The sequence below is a fragment of the Panicum virgatum genome, chromosome 4N, assembly GCF_016808335.1.
Source record: "Panicum virgatum strain AP13 chromosome 4N, P.virgatum_v5, whole genome shotgun sequence".
Classification (NCBI taxonomy): Eukaryota; Viridiplantae; Streptophyta; class Magnoliopsida; order Poales; family Poaceae; genus Panicum; species Panicum virgatum.
Window position 1 is genome coordinate 13428212 of NC_053148.1, and position 18634 is coordinate 13446845.

Below are 18634 nucleotides of genomic sequence, written 5' to 3' on the forward strand. Positions count from 1 at the left end.
GCTTGTAAATAGATCCATTTAATTAAATTAGTACCAAGTACCAAAAAAGTATTGCATAGAAAAATGTATAGAGCCAATCAAATATTTAGTAGATACTCCCTCCGTTCCACAAATAATGTAGTTTTAGCATTTAAATTTTGTCCCACAAAGAGTATAGTTTTAATTTGTAATAAGATCATTTAATTAAAGTAATACCAAGTATCAAGAAAGCATTGCGTAGAAAAACACATAGAGCCAATCAAATATTTAGTAGATATTACTTTTCTAGTTCCAATGCATATATATTCATTGAGAATCTAGAAAACCAAATAAATAACACCGTTTTCAATCATATTTGGTAGAAATTATTAGAGGCAACAAGGTTATTTCTTTGGATGAGTATTGTGTCTGTTCTAAAACTACACTATTTGCGGGATGGAAGGAGTATTACTTTTTTTTTAGTTCCAATGCATATGCATTCATTGAGGATCCAGAAAACCAAATAAATAACACGCTTTTCAATCATAATTGCTAGAAGTAATTATGTGCAACAAAGTCATTTTTTGGATGAGTAATGTGTCTGAATTTTTTTTAAAACTACACTTTTTACGGGACGGAGGGAGTATGTCATGAAATTGTGTAGTGAGACCAACGTTAAACTGCTTTGATTGTTTTGAGATACGGAGTAAATTTGCCTCACTGAAGCTTTAAAGACAGTTTTTCAAAAAAGAAAAACTTTAAAGAGTGAGAGTCCATGGGACTTCTACAATTATTTTATTTTAACTTTAGACTTTCTTATTTTGCTTCTGAATACTTAGATATCCTTGTAAACAATTTTAAAAATGGGCATTTATGAAAAATTGATGTCAGTTTAGCAAACCACACGGAAGCAAAATAAATTAAAGTTCTGATGTAAGTAATCTACTCAGAATTTGGTAACATGTATGCTTATAGGTCAATTTTGTAATAGATGGAAGTCACCTTTCCCACACTCCATTATTTTTCGATTCTTCATGATTTTACTTTTTGCCTCGCTTCAATGTCTCTAATCTCACTTTTTTTGGTTTGCTAGTATAGAACTTGTTGTTTATTTCTGCGAAACATAGTATAGATGCAGACGCTCACAAACGTATTCATGCTCACCTCATATGAATCCACGCACACGACCCTACCGATATGAGCACCTCCAAAAGACTGAGCTGGCAGATACTCGAGATTGATAAAATCGCCACTAGCACCTCGCTATCAATGGGCATCACTGGAAAATAGTGCTAGTTAAATCCTAGAATAAATCCAGAAATATACGAGCACCATTATAGAGTTGAGAACTCGAATCTTGATGAGCAGGTTCCACCACAAAGAACTTTATCAGCTGAGCTACGCTCGGTTCGCGAGCTCATTGCTTATATTCCATGGAAACCACCATATCAACTAGGAACATCAACCTTATTCCATACTGGTTTTTATGTGAGGTAAAAAGGACAATGTCTGGAGGAGGGATAGTCGAGGTTAGCTCTTTGCAAAAATGGTAGGGAAGTGCAGAACACCCTAAAGTCACATTTAAAGTAGAGTTTGATGGTTTTGAAGGAACTAATAGAATGTATTGTTTTTGGTACTCATTCTTCAAAATAAGTTAATATTTTAGATTTGTATAAGCTTATACTATCTTAGGTTTGATCAGCTTCTCAAAGAAGAGTACAACATTTAAGACATCAAATAAGTACATAGTGGAAATGTAGTTCACGATGGATCTGATGAGTTGATGTAATAAAGATTGGTTTTATTTTCCTAAAGACTTTTGACCAAATTTAAGATAATTTGATTTAGGATAAAACTAGAAATCAATTTGTTTTTAGGATAGAGGGATTAATTCACAAGGTTCATTATTGATAAAAAAAATTATATAGTAGATTAACCATTGAATGCTGAGCAAGGAAATGATGAATACATTTTGTTTCTTTTTGTGCACTCTATGTTAACATGGATGTTAAGATTCACAATTGTAACCTACAACACTACTCTTATCATACCTATGTTTCTTGAATACTTTGAGCTTTTTAGTTTTTTATGTAATATCACATTACATGAATTCACTTGCTTCCTCTCTTAAAAAACTTTTTCATAATACAATACATTGTTTTTTTGGGAAAGGATGTCTTACTATGCATAATCAAACTAGGGAGAAAGAAGAAATTAGAAGTGAAAGAAGAGGAGCTCAGTCAGGTAGGTTTTTCTTTTATGGTGGAACATGCCTACTTGGATTCAAGTATTTTTTTAGAAAAACACCAGAAAGGTGTCTCATATCTGATTCATATAAAGATAAGCATTTGGTAATACAAAAGAAGGATAACTTGACACAAAGTGACATAAAAAATAAAACTACAACGAAAAGTTCTGTAGCCGTCTTCTTCATTCCATTGTTCATCATCCACAGAAGCTCAAACAATACACTGGAAAGACAGCAAAGGAAAGGGACACCTGCAACACCATCGCCACATAAAGCTTTGTAGACCGTAAAAACCACTTGTTGCTTACAACTAGATCTAGCAATCGCGGAAAGAACATCGGATAGGGGAACACCCCAAGCAACACAGGCTTGCAATCCTTCATCACCAAAACAGAGAGTTGAATAAACCAGATCTTATCGTATGAATGCTCGTATTTTTTGTATTTCTTTTTTTTTCTAAATTAACGGTGATATTATTTCAGCGACAGGCGACACCATGTTTGATATTTCCTCTCCCCTTTTCTTGGATGGTAGATGTGTGTGTATTAAGGGATGAGTGTGCATATGCGTATGTGAATCTACATATTTTCTATTTTAAAAATAGTTAATTTTTTATTTATACGTCAGCATAAAGAATATCTTAATTTTGGCCAAGGGGCCAAGTCTAATGAATTCTACAGGCGAGTTTGCATAAAAGTCAATATACAAAAATTATACCTAGCGGAACAATAAAATCAATAATATATAAACTTACACGGAGTCACGGCGATTTAGCCTAAGCTTGTCCTTAGTTTGCACATGGCGCGCTTTGATGCCTAATGGATTGTCAAGGTTCAGTTGGACCACACCAGCTAGAGCTAATTGTTACATGCGATTAGTCGGGTGTGGAAGCTGGTTCATTTTCAATATAATCCAAATCAAATCTACTCTATGCCCATGCGTCCAGCTGCCTTCAAGTTAAAATATGTAAATCTAACTTTAACAGTCGATTTTGCACAAATACACATGGAAACAATTTTCTTTAATTTACGCTTGTTACAAACATACATGTTCGTATACACCGACGCATCTACTCATGTTAGTACACTCACGCCCATATACAAACATACTCATGTTAGTACGTACACGCTATCTTTACAAGAACTCCGGGAGAGTATTTTAGAGTATCTTTGATGACAACCGAAACTCCACCCATATATTTATATCAAAACTATTGTTGACGCAGTTTTGGTTAACACACGAGCGCTAGAACGTGCGGATCGTAAACGATCGTCACCATCGAGTCTCCACGGGTAGACTGGTCAGACCGATTTTGCCAACCGGTCTGACCGGTTGGATACAGAGATATCGCATCCCTTCCAAATCAGATTACAATAGACTCTAAATTACAAACTCCCTCGACTCGGACTACACAGACCCAGATCGTCTAACCGGTCGGCCTAATCGATCAGACCGGTTGGCCCTCAAGCAGACTATCCGCATACAAACATTGGACGGCCCGCACCTTTGAACTTCACCGGGACCAGGCCAAAATGTTTGGATCTCTGGACGTCCTCCTGGCAGACAGTATGCCTGTGAAAACCGGACGGTCCGCACGTTCGGAGGTCCGAACGTTACTCTGCTGGACCAGGCTAGAACATTTGGATGTCCAAACGTCCTTTCGCCAAACTGTCCGCCTGTGAAATCGGACAGTCCGTATGTTCGGACGTCCGAACATTACTCTGCTGGGTGGGACTAGGCCAAAATGTTCAAACATTCGATCATCCTGACACAAGGACTGTCCGCCATGTAAACCGGATGATCCGTTTTGACAATCACCGTGTTCGGCTGGTTGCTTGCGGGCTGGTTCCGTCTGTTGCGGGCTGCTGCTGCCGTTCGGCGGGCTGCTTCCTGCTGGCTGCGAGGCTGCTGCTGGCTGCTCGCTGCTGCTGCCTGCTTGCTGCCGCCGCCAAGAGCTGCCTGCTGCTGCTGCCGCCAAGACCAGCCGAACACGGTGAATATCCTCCAATCCGGTCTAACGGTTTACATTACCTGTCTGATCGGTTTTGCCCAGATTTCCCAGAAAACCTGACTCGTGCCAATTTTGATCGTCAACAACTATATGTTTTAAAGAAGCACGATTGGAAAGTTGCCAAATATGATGAAATATAGGATCAATCAATGCAAAAAAGATAGTTAAATCTTGTTTTTTTCGCGAACATATACCAACATACTTTAGGTTATCGCAAACGAGAACATATACCAACATACTGTAGCACTTTCGTTTTTATTTAATAATTATTATTCAATCATGGACTAATTAAGCTCAAAAGTTTCATCTCATCATTTACAACTAAATTGTGTAATTAGTTATTTTTTAAACTATATTTAATACTTCGTGCATGTGTCTAAAAATTCGATATAACAAGAAATCTTGAAAATTTTTGGAAACTAAACAGGCCTCAGTCCGGCACGGCTCGGTAGAGGATCAGCAGTTCAGCGCCAATTCGCCGGCCATGGTCCCCCTATGTACCTTGTTGATGGCGCCCGTCACACCAGGGTTTTAAAAACCGACCGGACCGGCCTAACCGCCGCCCTCCGGTACCGGTTTACCGGACCGGTTAGGCCGGTAACCGGTGGAAACCGGTTGAATTCAAATCCAAATTCAAATAAATTCAAAAACTCCCATGCAACCGGTTCCGACCGGTTTACCGGCCGGTTCGACCGGTTTACCGGCCGGTTTTACCGGTTTACCGGTCAGTTTCACCGGTTTGAAATTCAAAAGCTCCCGTGCAACCGGTTTACCGGCCGGTTTGACCGGTTTACCGACCGGTTTGACCGGTTTACCGGCCGGTTTGACCGGTTTGATCGGTGGGCCTTCATGGGCCGGCCCATTTTTTTTCTTTTTCTTTTTTGATTTAACTTTAAATTCCCACAAACTATACTAAATGAATGAATTTTTGAGAAAATTTGACACCATTAGATTCATCACACCTTGAAGTATTTTTAGGAATTTTTTGGGAATTTTTCATTTTTTGAATTCAAATTTAAAATTTGAATTTGGGTCGGTTGGGTACCGGCCGAAACCGGAACCGGACCGGACCGTTTGACCGGTAACCGGTCAAACCGGACCGGTTCCCACCGGTTAGGTTAACCATGCGTCACACACAAACATTGGCCTGGCGCGTGCGTCGGCGTTGGTCCCTCACCTACTACCCCGTCATTCCGGAACCATCTACCTACACGCATGCGCTGGCCTCACGCCCATCGTGGGTCCGCACCGCCCCCATCGCTGTGACGATTCACCTCTCGATCCACCACGTCTTTCCGTTCGGCAAGACGTTTTGGTCTTTGAACGTTGATATGATATGACGATTCTTTAATTTTCAAATAAATCAATATAGTTCCTTGGATCAAACTCATTCTTGTACTATATTATATTTCACAATAATTTATGGGGAAAAAAATCCTTTTTACCCTTGACTCTTTTCCTTTCTAAATTCCTCAACAGTTTATTTTGCTAAAAAATATTTAGCTAATGCAAGCAACTCAATATAGTGGTATGAGCGTCAATGCATTTAGGAGATGAACATCACAAGTGTTAATTTTAGAACATAGAATTTTATTTATTCATGCATCACAAGGTATTGCGGATGCACGAAGAGTGAAAATTAAGGAGAGGAAGAAGAAGCTAATTGTAAAAGTTTTTTTTTTTTTGCATTTGTCTCATGTTAAGGGAAACTTATGGAGTAGCATAAGGACAATATAACTTTAAAATGAAAGTTGGGGTCCATATTGGCCAATTTGAAAGTTGAGTGATGAATTTGACCCTTACAATTAAGTTAAGGGATCAAAATGATTATTTAGCTTTTCCGTTCTTCTCACCTTTATTCCAAGAGTCAAGTTCATCTCTCAATTTTCAAATTAGCCAATATAGCCCTTCAACTCTTGTTTTTAGGTCAAACTCATGCATATGCTGGTATTATGATCCATAATAACACGACAAATGCAAAAGGTCCCCTTTATCCTTGGGTTTTCCCCTCCTTAATTTAGTGTCACCATTCACTCAATTTTCCACAACATTTTGTATGGTAATACATAGTTATGCAAAAGTAGCTTTAATTTTACTTTACATAAGTCTGCAATACAATATGATGCATGCATAAATAAAAATTTATTTTCCAAATTAAACACTTTGTGATACTCATTTTGAAGGGGAAGGAGCTAAGGGTGAAGAGAATTTTTTGCATAAATTTTATGTTATTATAAAGTACAGCATAAGCATAAGGATGAGTTTGATTTAAAAATAAAAATTGAAAGACTATATTGATCTATTTGAAACTTAAAGACGTAACCCTTAAATCAAAATTGTACGGCAAAAATGACTATTTCAACTTCCCGGACGACTCTCCGAATTTCCCTCGGTCTTTGAAGGCTGGCAACGGCAGGACGCCAGGACACGAAGAAAGTGGCGCTTGGCCCGCCCACCCCCGAGACCACCCCCACCCCCACCCCCCGGCCTTGTCTGCCCCTCGAGCGCCGCGCTTCGGCTTTGGCCTCACACGCAGGCAGCGCACCACACACGAGGCTGGTTAGTTGGCGAAAAATTTTAGATTGAGGAACTGTAGTATTTTTATTTGTATTTGATAAATATTATCCCACCATAAATTAATTAGATTTATAAAATTCTTCTCTCAATTTTCAGTTAAATTATATAATTAATTATTTTATGTAACTACATTTAATACTTATTTGATATGACAAATTACTGTAGCATTTTTTAAGTTCTTTTTTTTGGAACTAAACAGCCCTAGCCAGTGTGCTATGCTAGCACCAGCAGCCAGTCCCCTAGGCGGCTAGGCCTGGCCGTGCCGTCCGGTTCGGACCTCCCGTCGGCCGGCCCGGCCCCATCCAGAACTTGATCCGTCGCTGTCCTATCACCTGGTGGGACCTGCCCGCCTCGGCGACCACCCCTGGCACAGCCAGCAGCTGCGACGACTGCGACGGCCGACGGCCGCTGCGAGCTAGCGGCGGTGGGGGTGACCGAGCAGCACGGGACACCCCGGTGCTCGACTCGGTCTCCACCCCACCCTGCCGCCTCCGGCGCCGCGCCGCGTGTAGTAAGCGATCTCGTTGCTCAGCACCCGCCTACTACTACCGGTGTCACTCTATTCTTTGCTTGTCAGTCAATCAACTAACAGTATTATTTTTTTATACTAAATTAACACCAGTCACTGGCTACCAATCAGTCAGCAATATTAGTCAGCAATATTGTTCTCTCATAGCAAATCAGCAACAGCCACAAGCAACTGCCAAACGAGCACAACGGACCGTGACCTTTGTTTCCTTCTAGCATTTTCTAAAACACGCAAACCGAGAAAAAAATCTTGTATGCATGGAGTACTAAATAAAATTTATTTTGCAAAATTTTTTAGGGATAAGTATAACTTTTCGCGACGAATCTAATAACGGTAATTAACCAATGATTGACTACAATGATGCTATAGTAACCATCGTCTAATTACGCGATCAAATGCCTCAGTTAATTCTTCAGAATTCATAGCGCAGGAATTCTAGAGTTAATTTTGTAAACCGACTTAGTTTGACATTATAATTAACGATCAAATTGTTAATTTTCAAGCATTATAGGAAAACAAACGGGGCGTATCACCGGACCGTGAAAGAGAGGGAAGAGGGCCCCACAGCATACGTCAGCAAGGCGCCTGGGCACAGGCCGGTCGGCTCGGCCTCCAGTCTCCGGGTGGGTGCGGTGCGATTGCAAGCCAAGTGGAGTGGGCTGACGTCTGCCACGTTGGCACGTTGCAACTGGTTGGACCGAGTCCAGCCAGGGCCGGTTGCAATTAGCAGCAGCAGCAGCCCCAGTGTCCTACAGTTCTGCACCGGATCCAGCTCTCGGATCGTGCAGGACGTACGCGCATCGTCGTCGTACACGCCGTGCGGCGCCCGCAGGCACGCAGTCCAGCCGTAACCGCTGCGCCGGCCTACTCATGCCGGGCGCCCGCCCGGCCGAGGTTTTACATCACCGGTGATGGATTTCGAATCCAACGCTCACACTGTTTCTCTTCCTTCTTCCGTCCTCCGTCCCGCCCCCTTGTCCTCCGCCCTGGCCGGCGGCTCTCGCCGCTGCGCCGCCCGTCCACCAACCACTACCGCCGCATCCCTTAATCTCTCGGCCACCACGCCCCCGCCCAAGACTTGGCCCGGCCGCCGGCACCCACCACCCCGGCCGGCGGCGCTCCGCCGCGCCGCCTCGCCGCCCGCCCACACACCACCTCCCACCGCCTATCGATTCCTCCCCCGCCCCACCTTCTTTTCTAATGCCGGCGACCATTGGAGCTCCCAGGCCCCGGCAACCTCGAAACCCTAACCTTGCCGCCGGCCACGACCACCACCCCGGCCGGCGGCCGGCCGCTCCCCCACCTTCCGCCCCCAACCCCCAACCCCGAACCCTAATCGGCGGCGAGCGGCGGCGGCGCAAGGCCGGATGAGGAAGAGGAGCGGCGTCATGGCGTCGTGAGATGGAGGAAGAGTGCTTCAGGCGATGGCTCACGCGTTTGTCGCGCGCGATGTATAGTCGCGGCGCGCCCGCCTGCGACTCCGATTCGAACGGCAGAACCGCGCGGGTGTATGGGCACACAACACGGCACACGCGTCGGCCCTGGAGCGAGCCGTTCCCCTCAGCGCGCCGGCGGCAGTGCGGCACCCGGCGGCGAGACATAGGTCTGCGCACTGTGGGCCTATGTCTCGAGCTTTGACGTGACGCATATTGTGAGCCCTGTTATAGTTTTACTGAAGGTTGGGCCGGGCTTGCGTAGCCTGCGGAGTTTTAACTCAGTTTGGGCTGGGTGGGTGTAGCCTGACCATGCATGTGATGGGCATCGCAAAGATTAGCCCAGGTGAGTCGGCCCAATACCCTGCCTGCCATACTAATGGCAGTCTTGTTATGTTTATATAGCTTTGGTTTCGTTGCATAAATGGTGTCGTGGTGTAGTTGATTATCACGTCAGTTTAACACACTGAAGGTCTCCGGTTCAAGTCCGGGCGACGCCATTATTTTTTTGTCATTCTTTACTCTTTCAATTGTTTGCGTAGCACTAAAACAACAATCTTCTACTGTGAAAACAAATCATCCGGTGAATGCATTCTTTTTATACAAGAACGCATTCTTTACTCTTTCAATTGTCGCGTAGCACTCAAACAACAATATTATAGTCAAAACAAATCATCCGGTGAATGCATTCTTTTTATACAAGAACGGACTTTAAGCAAGCCCACTTTTTGTAAGCTCTAGAGCATAAGTTTCATAAAAAAGTGAACAAGTAGAGTGACATGAAAATAGTGTAGCACGACAGGCAACAAATAACACACATATTTTTAGAGCGGAGATAACGTATACTACACAACATTACAAATTTAGGGCTGCAACTTTAAAGTGCAGATAGCAGCTCTGGTTACCACTCATGCAGATCATGGTGATCCTTTGCTTTTAAGGTAACCTGCAGGGCCAAAGAGTTCATATTTGTTGTGAGATCTTCAGAATACAACGGTACGATGGAACGAAAAACGTGTAACTTTCGTGACAATAGCTCTAGATACATGGATGGATAGAAAGATAGATAGACTTCTCAATCAAAGTGATAGCCTTAAAAATATGTTGCAAGTTCTCTAATAGCTTGTTTGTTCTTGCTCACGCAAGATATACCATAAATGCATAAGATATTCCGAGTAAACTCACGATAGTTTCAAGGATATATCAGAACCATCATCATTGTCATGCGAGCTTCCTGAATGCAATGCAGTCATCACAGATTCAGATGACTGTCCGTCTTCGGTGAGGACATTTTCTGTATCAGCAGCAACCACTGCCGCGCCAGCTGTAATCACATGAGGCACCTGCACCCAAGAACGATGGCAGAATTGTAAACATGTCCTTTGCTGCCATGGGGTAGATGGAAGTACTAACAAATGCACATATGGTTTGTTACTTGTTTTTTCAGAAGCCTGTTCTCATCTTCAAGCTGTGCGCCCTACATAACAAAAGAAACCACAGAATTGCATCATTAAATCCTCTCCTCATTGTGATTATTTTCGTTCCATTTGTGCATGCTGAAGGATTCACTTCCTGCAAGTTAACCTTATATGCAAATTCTGTGGAAATAGGTCATCTATACTTCCAAATATCTACATGAAAATCTGTTGAATTGCAGATGCACAACATTTTCACACTACTACAAAAAATGATTTACTGTGACTTTTTTTAGCACCTCTGAGGCGGTCACCGGTCAGAAAAAATAACCGTCTTTGTTAATGCCTAACATTAACCGACACGGTCATTTTTTATTAACCGAGGTGGTTAATATAACTGCCTCGCAAAATCGATTAACCGAGATGGTCACCATTAAAATGACCGTCTCTGTTAAATCTCCTATTTTCGGAGGCGGTCAACTTATAAAATCCCACATCGGTTAATAGACCGAGTCCAATGAAATTCCATATGAGCACGGTTGCTGAGAAGAATATATAACCGAGCCAAACCCCAACCCACTCACCTCCCCACCCCATACCAGCAGCATTTCTTAATCCATTCTCTCCCTCCCTCCCTCCCATCCCGCGCCGCTCTCTCTCCCTCCCTCCATCCCCTCCCGCGTACGGATCCGGCCGGCCCGGGAGGAGCGGAGAGGAGGGCCCCTACCGCTGCGCGCAGGACGCCGCGGTCTACGCCGCTCGTTGGCTGCCGCGGGCAGCCCGCCTGCCCCACGGCGAAGCTCGAGGCTCGCTGCCGCCAGTGGCCTGCCCCTCCAGATCTGCGTGTCCGAAGGGAGGGAGGGAGGAGGTAGCGGCGGCGGCAGCCCCGGCGGCGGCTGATGGGATCGGAGTGCCCGCGATGGGCTCATTTACTGTGACATTTCCTTAGAGGCTGTTGGCGTTCCCTGTCTTTGTTAATGGTTTTTGACCACCTCAGAAAATATTATTGTATTAGTGTCATGAAAAACAGACAATAAACATATTCCCAAATACTAACTTTTTCCTGCCGGATGATAAGACTAAGCAAACATTATAACAACTTCACAAATAGTTTCATACATAAACCTTTTGCGCGTAAATAGTGCAGTAATCCCTTCATAAGAGAAGATGAGAACATCTCTACCAGAATACACGGCTACAGAAGTGCGATTTAGTCCTGATTGGGAAGCCATTTTGGTCAAGGTTTTCCCAACCGGGACTAGGAATCCAGGAATAAAAGTCCCGGCCAAATAATTGGTGCGAGTCACCAACCTGGCAACCCTGCAATCTTCGGGGTCGAATCCAAGACCTTTTGCATCGCGTATAGCTTTCTTACCGCTCCACATACACAACACGTGATTCTAAATAGGATACTTTTCTTTAATAAACTAACCTGCGGAGGACCCTTTTATCCGGATTAGTGTTATCAACCGGGACTAAAAGTTTAGATTTTAGTTCCAGTGGGAGGCTCCCCCCCAGTTAAGGCACAGAACTAGAGCCCATAGTAGCCCTAGAGGTTATATACAGTCCGGACTAATGCATGAGATCGATGTGCCGTTCTCCAGTAGTGATGTCTTTTTTATCTACCTTTTTCTCTAATATTACTATCAAGCAGGCTCTAGTCACCTATTTCTCTTCGTATGGTTCCAGTAACAAGGATCCATGAGGCATCCACATTGAGGTTACTTGGAACATAGGAACAGTCAAGTTTATCACAGTGTAGCAGGCATCCATATGAGCTTTGAGACCCGATATTCCAGAATTAGCTCAAGTTTGAATCAGTAAAATTCAGTCTTTTTTTAAAGAAAACTTTTTTTTGAAACGTGTAAAAGAAAAACTAGGAAATAGGAAACTGGGACGAGATTTTCGAAGCAACATTATCCAAAATTGGGCTTTGAAACAGCCTGCACATTCCCCAAGGGTATTGCAACATCAAATTTGGTACAAATTTCATGTATAAGCACATAATGGAAATGAATATATGCACCTTATTTAAAACATTAGTGCACCCAATTTAACTAATTTTCTACTATATATCGTTTGATATAGACAATTCACAAAAGCAATCGGGTTTATATAATCATTTCTCACCTTTTGCTGTAATTCGCTGATTTGTTGCATGAATAGCTGGTCCTGAAGAGACATACATTGTGTGTAAATACAGGTATACACAAAGCTCCAACTCAAACAAGAAGCTAACGCTAGGTTGGAGAACACCATGAGCAGTCACCCTACCTTCGTACTAAGCACTCTATGCAGTCCTGCTTCAAGTTTCCTTTCCATTTGGTGCAGTTCCTCTACACTCAAACCCTCAAGCTCCTCACCTCTCATCTGTCTACAGTATAAAACAGTAAAATCATTTTTGTTAACTTGAACGTTTCCTTTCCTACCTCAAACAAAATTTTCTCTGAATCACACAATCAATATGGAACAAATTTAAAACATAACCTAAGTCCACGACTTGCTTCTGTGAGTTGTTCATTCAAACCACTATACTTGCTCTGCTCTACCTGAAAATTAATAAGGGAAAACAAGATTAGTCTATAATTTAAATCCAACACTAATTACAAACATACTGTCCTTTCTATATATAAGTTAAATCTTTTCACAACACTTGTTCAACATACAATGAAGAATAAGAAATCTAGGACAATTGATGCTATAGAGACATGGCGGCCATGGTGTATCTTCACATATACTATTGAAGAAAAAGGTGGTGATCTATCTAAAATTGGTTATATAAAAGTAAATAAAGACACTAAATGTTGCTCATGAACTAATGATAAAAATAGAAAAGAATACTTCGCAATCTTTCTTCAATTTATCACCCTGAGTATGCTGCCAATGCTCATGTACTCTGATGAAGTGTAGTTATCTGTACTAAGATCTGTGTATCTTTCATCAACATAAAATCCGCAAAGGATACCATAGATTAACCACAAGGAATTACAAAAAAGAAATTTATCCATATTGAATTGTTTGCATAGAAAAAATTAGGTATCGTATGTGGACCCACTAGACCTTGCAGAGATATAACCTATAAAACACGGATACGGCAGGGGGCATGCGTATCCCGTATCGGATACGTATCCGATACGGATACGCGTGGGATATGGCCAGGATACGTATCCACGCCGTATCCGCGTATCCCAGTTTAGTTGGGCCTGAAACTCAGATTGGAAACATCTCAGCCCATTATTGGATACGACCCAGCCCAACTAACCAGCTCCCAGCTCCTTTTGACCTACCCGAGTGCCGACCGGCGACCGCGACCCCTCCCAGGCTCCCAGCTCCCAGTCGCCTCCCTCACGCAGCCGCCACCCGCACGCGGCGTCCAGACTCGCCGCCCGCCGGCGACGAGGAGCCCCCGCGACGGTGACGAGAAGCCCCGCATCCGGCCTCCAGGCTCCAGCAACAAGTCCCCTGGTGAGTGCCTGTGCCCTCCCGCCTGGTTCAGATGCCGCGAGCTGGGGAGCCTCGTGGCGCGCTCGGGGCTCCGGTTTTGGGTGTGATGCGTGGGTTTGAGGCCGCGGCCAGCGCTGATTTGGTCGCTGGCTTCGTGTGATTTGTAGTGATAGATAGTTTCCGTGGATTTCTAATTTGATTCGGGCCGTCGATGGTTTATAGGGAAATACGTTTGGGAGCCTTTTTGTGATGGGTCGCGCGCTTGCAACCTTGCTGATGTGCTGCTGCCTCCGTGTGTTTTCTGCTGGGGCGCACTTGCAAGTTGCAACTCCACTGATGCCATATTTTTTTGAGTGATTGCTGCTGCTGTGCATCCATGACCTCTGCTGATTTGTTCTGGTCGCAATAGCTAATGTGGTCGAATCTAATTTGCAGGTGTGGACACTGCAAGGCACTCGCTCCAGAGGTAATGCTTCTGGACCCTGCTTATGTGAGTTCCTCTCCCTCCCCAATCCAATTTAGATCTGAGCTAGTGCGCCCTGCCTTATTGATTTTGTCCAATGTTCATACTTCATTGTCCAGTATGGCATCTCCAAATTTGAGTAGTGCTGGAAGTGGTACTGCTAGTGCTGGAAGAAGAACTGATGCATACAAGAAAGGAGAGACAAGGATGTGGGATGTTGGGGGAGATTATTTTGATTCCCTTAGTGGTGTAGGTCTTCTTGAAGTTGCTGAACTCTCCATTGATGAACCTGAGCTGCAGGCTGTATCATTTGGATTGGATGATGCCGAGGTTGAAGGTGTGGAGGAGAGTGAAACAATTGAGGAAGACCAAGAAGCTTGAGCCTATGCCTATCAGCCACACTTGATTTTATCTATTTCCTAAATTTGAGACTGCTATCATGATTTTCTATGTTTGTTATGTGGACTACTATCTATCAGACTATCACTATCATGTTCTATGTTTTGTGAACTATTGCATATGTTAAACTTGGACTATGTACTATTGTAATATCATGTGGCTGTGCTCAGTGTGTTCTGTGATTGTTGAGTTCATGAGTTAGTTGTACTTCTCTTTCTCTTCACTCAATCACTTATTATGGAAGAGGAAGGCTGCTGAAAGCCTGAAACTACAAAGGTGATGTACTGATATACTCTAAGTCTCCAAATTGTGAAATTACACTTCTCTAGTTCTTATACATTTATATTGCTTTTGCAAGTTTGCATGTAAAAGATGCGGTTGGCCGGTTGCGGACTTGGAGAAGGAGCATTGTATTGTGGTGGACATTGACAATACCATCGCAAGGTAATTCACTAATTTGCTATTTTTTAGTTAATATGCATATTATTTATTTTTTTACATAAAAATTCAAAACGTATCCGTATCGGGTTTTTTTGGGAAAATGCCGTATCCGCGTATCCGTATCCTTCCGATACCGATACACGTATCCGTATCCGTGTCGCATAGGATATAACAATTGATATATCTCTCAGGTCTTTCATATATATTTTTTCACTTGCTTCTGTACTTCCTGTTTTACACAGCTAGCCTATTAGCAAGAAGAAAAATATCTAAGGAAAAAATAAAGAAAAAGAATGCTCAATTAACATACATTCAAATCGATAGAAGGCTGCTGATGTGACTTCCCCAGATTCTTAGAATGTGTACTGTACTTGTCAATGATATCATTCATACTGTTCAGAAAAGAAAAACCAATATCAGTATTGTACCAAAATAAAATGTTACGGTAAATAAGAAAAAAGATATAATATCGGCAATGAGGATATAGTACTTGAAAACATAATAATATAACAACGTTGGCATCCTTAATTAGGGGGTGGCTTGACATGGAGATATTTTCTTTTATTGCCATGAAGATATGTTATTAATCAAGTGACATGTTAAATGACATTCACAAAACCGATCTAAAGGCACATATAAGGTGGAATAGCTAGAAAATGAGATTAAATCATATGATATACATTTTTTTATTGAACATGGAGGTGAGCTGCATATTGTGTTAAAAAGAGAAGAACAAGCCGAATATAAGATATTTCAATGGGAAGATCACCCAAACACACACGCGCCCAAAACTAATAAGTTGGCAAAGCAATTACGCTACAGAAAAAACTTTCATAAAACTCAAACAACCAGTAGGATCTAACTGGCCAGCCAAAGTGCTCTGTGCCCCTTCCCTTCTGTTCTGCTAGAGTAGATAACACAGATCAGCTTAATCCGAAATCTATCTCGGCATAATCTAAACTCCTGAACTCTTGGAGTAACTCTGTTCCCAAGCAGTTATTGCAGTGCTTCCAGAGCCACCAAGCGCCAAGCATAACAGTAGAAATTCATTTCATAGTGATTTGTCTACTATAGAGATATAATGCATGCTCGTATCATTTTCTATATATATCATGTCAAAACAAATATAAGTAAAGTTGAAATGTATATGCTCCTTATTGTATAGTGTGTGTAAGTGTAAAGGGAGTTCCAGATATAAATAATAAGGAATCAATCAGTTTACTTGCTTGGGTTCCTTATTCTTAGTTCAATCTGGTCCTTCCAAGGACCTTGAAGTGGGAGTTAATGAGTTGTTCACCAGTCAATCACTGAATAGCAAAAAAAAGGAAGATTCATTTTGTGCTTTAGTTTTAGTATCTGCGTGTGTATGATCTTCAAAAACTTTAGTGAAATAGCTCTTTACTGGCCTATAGAATTTATCCCAGAAATTAAGTAGCATCTTAGTATCCCTTATTAGTAACATTCTAAATTAAGTAGCCTACAGAGTTTTAGTATCTGCTTATTAGTAACATTCTAATTTGTATTTTTTTTAAAAAATTCGTGTGGGAGGCATGATCATCACAGGCGTTTGTTTCTTTAGCCTCTTAGTGAAAACAGAAGAAATAAATGATCATGTATATAAATGTGCCATAGAGTTTATAATATTTTGTTCAGTAATTTAGAGATCCACTCAGATCAGCTAACTTGTGATGATAGATATATGGCATGCAGCAGGCATTCCTACCGGTGCCTTAAGGACAAAGCAGAAGGAGTACATAATAAGCCTTTTTCTTTCCTAACACATATAAGAGATCATATATCCACAAGACAGTATATTACGTGACAACACTTATTGTCCTTATCTTTCTAATCAAGATTCTTTCTGTTCTTCAAGATGATATTATATGCAGCTACGCACGCATCAGTTGTTACATCTCAAAACAAAAGTGCATCAGTGCTGTCTAAAAAGGGTGAACTCAAAGCATCGGTGCTCCACATTGCAGGCATAAACAGTACGGAACAAAAACAAACCATGCTGCATACAAAGTACAAAGTGACACAAACGTACAAATTAAAGTGGCACAAGTGGGCGCTTATATAAGCTAATAGTATATCACAGCAATCGTACATACAATTATGCTTGGTGCTGCATGCATTTTCTAATCTGAACTGCTAAATATATGTATTGGCAAATGCTCGTCAAACATGCTATAGCCAGTACCTAAATATGTCGAAGTTTTATCATGGCCCAAAGTTCCAAACAATAATGGTAAGCAAGAGCTCCCAAAAACCTGACGGTTATCAGCCACGACGCCAGATGCGCGGCGGTACTAGTCCAGAATAATTTACCCCCACCAGCGCACAAAGCACGAGAGCTAGCTAGCTCCATCGTGCGTGCGGCGTCCCGGCACATAAAATCACAGGTACGGCCCCCGTCCGCCATGAGAGGGGGGGCGTGCCCGTCGCTCAGCTTATCAACGCCCGCCACGCGCGCCGATCCACAGAGATCGATCATCTCCTATCAGCAGCAGTGTTTTCGCCGCAGGGCACGCGCGCGGCGAATTGACCGGACGCTAGAGGCGCTCTCCCGGCACCCGAACGTACCACGAGCTGCCAATCTTGTATCCGTGGGCACGTGCGAAAGCATGTCGGGCAAAGGAGTGCTCCGCGAGGTCGCGATCGGGGGGAAAATACTGTAGAAAATTCCCCATTTCTCCGGGGCGTCGGGGAGCACGAAATCCGCCGGAAACGAGACGGAAAGGCTTACATGTTGAAGGATAGAAACCGTATTCTCGAGGTAGTGAGTTCTTCCCTCGTCGCGCCGTCTTGCCAACCAAAACCAAACCCTAACTAGAAAAGGAGGAGAAGGGAGGGAAAGGGAACCTCTTGGCAGCCCAGCGGGAAAGCCTACTGCAAGAGGGTCCGAAAGGCACGGTGTTGGTAGGAGAAGAGCCAGATCTACCACAATCATAATTTCACCTTAAAACCCACGGCGACAAAAAAAAACCGAACGGATCGGACACGGCGGCAGCAGATGCGAGAGTGGGGAGGAAGCGGCGGCGAGCAGCGGAGGCGGAGGAGGGCGAGTAGTATGCGTGCCTGGAGCTCGCGAACTGCGAGAGCTTGCCGGTGGCGGAGATGACGATGAGCGCGACGTCGGCGTCGCAGAGCACCGCCAGCTCCTCCGCCTTCTTGAACAGCCCGCGGCGGCGCTTGGAGAAGGTCACCTGCCGCGCCGCCGCGTTCTCTATCCGCCGTATCGCCCGCCTCTCCCGCGCCATACCTCACCTCCCCGCCGCCGCCGCCTCCTCTTCTTCCTGCTGTGCCTCTCGTCCTACACCCACACGGGGAGAGAGAAAAAAATGGCAGGAGAAATCCCGTGGATTCGCTCGCGCAGGGGAGGAAAAAAAAAAGAAGCCCTCCTGAACACCCCCAAAACCGTGAGGCGCGTGTGTGTACGCCGACTGCTTGCCTAGCGCTAGTACCAGGACCCCCCCCCCCCCCCACGAAAGCGACTCGCCAATCGGAGGGAGCCGAGAGGCCGAGCCGAAGCGACAGGAAAGGAAAGCGACGCCCTCCAGGCTCTCCGACTGGCGGGGCGCCCCGGCACAGTAAATGGAGCCAGCCAGCCAGGGGTCCTTGTTTATGGCCCGGAAATATCCGCCCCGCGTGTGCGGCTGACGCGGGGGCCTCACCCGGATCAGGAGGCTTTCCCTTCCTGATAAGGAACAGTGGCC

At 43.7% G+C, this 18634-nt stretch overlaps 1 protein-coding gene and 1 non-coding gene across 2 annotated transcripts; one reads left to right on the forward strand and one right to left on the reverse strand.

Moving 5' to 3' along the window:
- Window positions 1-9182: 9182 nt before the first annotated feature.
- On the forward strand, window positions 9183-9256 carry TRNAV-AAC. The gene has a single exon. It is a non-coding gene; the product is annotated as a tRNA-Val (tRNA).
- Window positions 9257-9385: 129 nt separating this feature from the next.
- LOC120669638 (MADS-box transcription factor 55-like) lies at window positions 9386-18370 on the reverse strand. The gene is made up of 8 exons (XM_039949442.1): window positions 17997-18370; window positions 15229-15310; window positions 12659-12720; window positions 12446-12545; window positions 12302-12343; window positions 10192-10233; window positions 9942-10099; window positions 9386-9702 (listed from the first exon to the last, which is right to left on the reverse strand). Exons 1-8 carry the CDS (start codon window positions 18176-18178, stop codon window positions 9693-9695), a joined length of 678 nt encoding a protein of 225 aa, XP_039805376.1. The 5' UTR covers window positions 18179-18370; the 3' UTR covers window positions 9386-9692.
- Between the last annotated feature and the right edge of the window lie 264 nt (window positions 18371-18634).

Bases quoted from the DNA above. Each gene is read 5' to 3' on its own strand.
- LOC120669638 (XM_039949442.1), bottom strand. From the start codon at position 18,178: ATGGCGCGGGAGAGGCGGGCGATACGGCGGATAGAGAACGCGGCGGCG. The intron at 12,344-12,445 runs GTAGGGTGACTG...ATGTCTCTTCAG, and splicing joins ATAGAGTGCTTAGTACGAAG to GACCAGCTATTCATGCAACA. The intron at 10,234-12,301 runs GTGAGAAATGAT...TTTGTTATGTAG, and splicing joins TCAGCGAATTACAGCAAAAG to GGCGCACAGCTTGAAGATGA.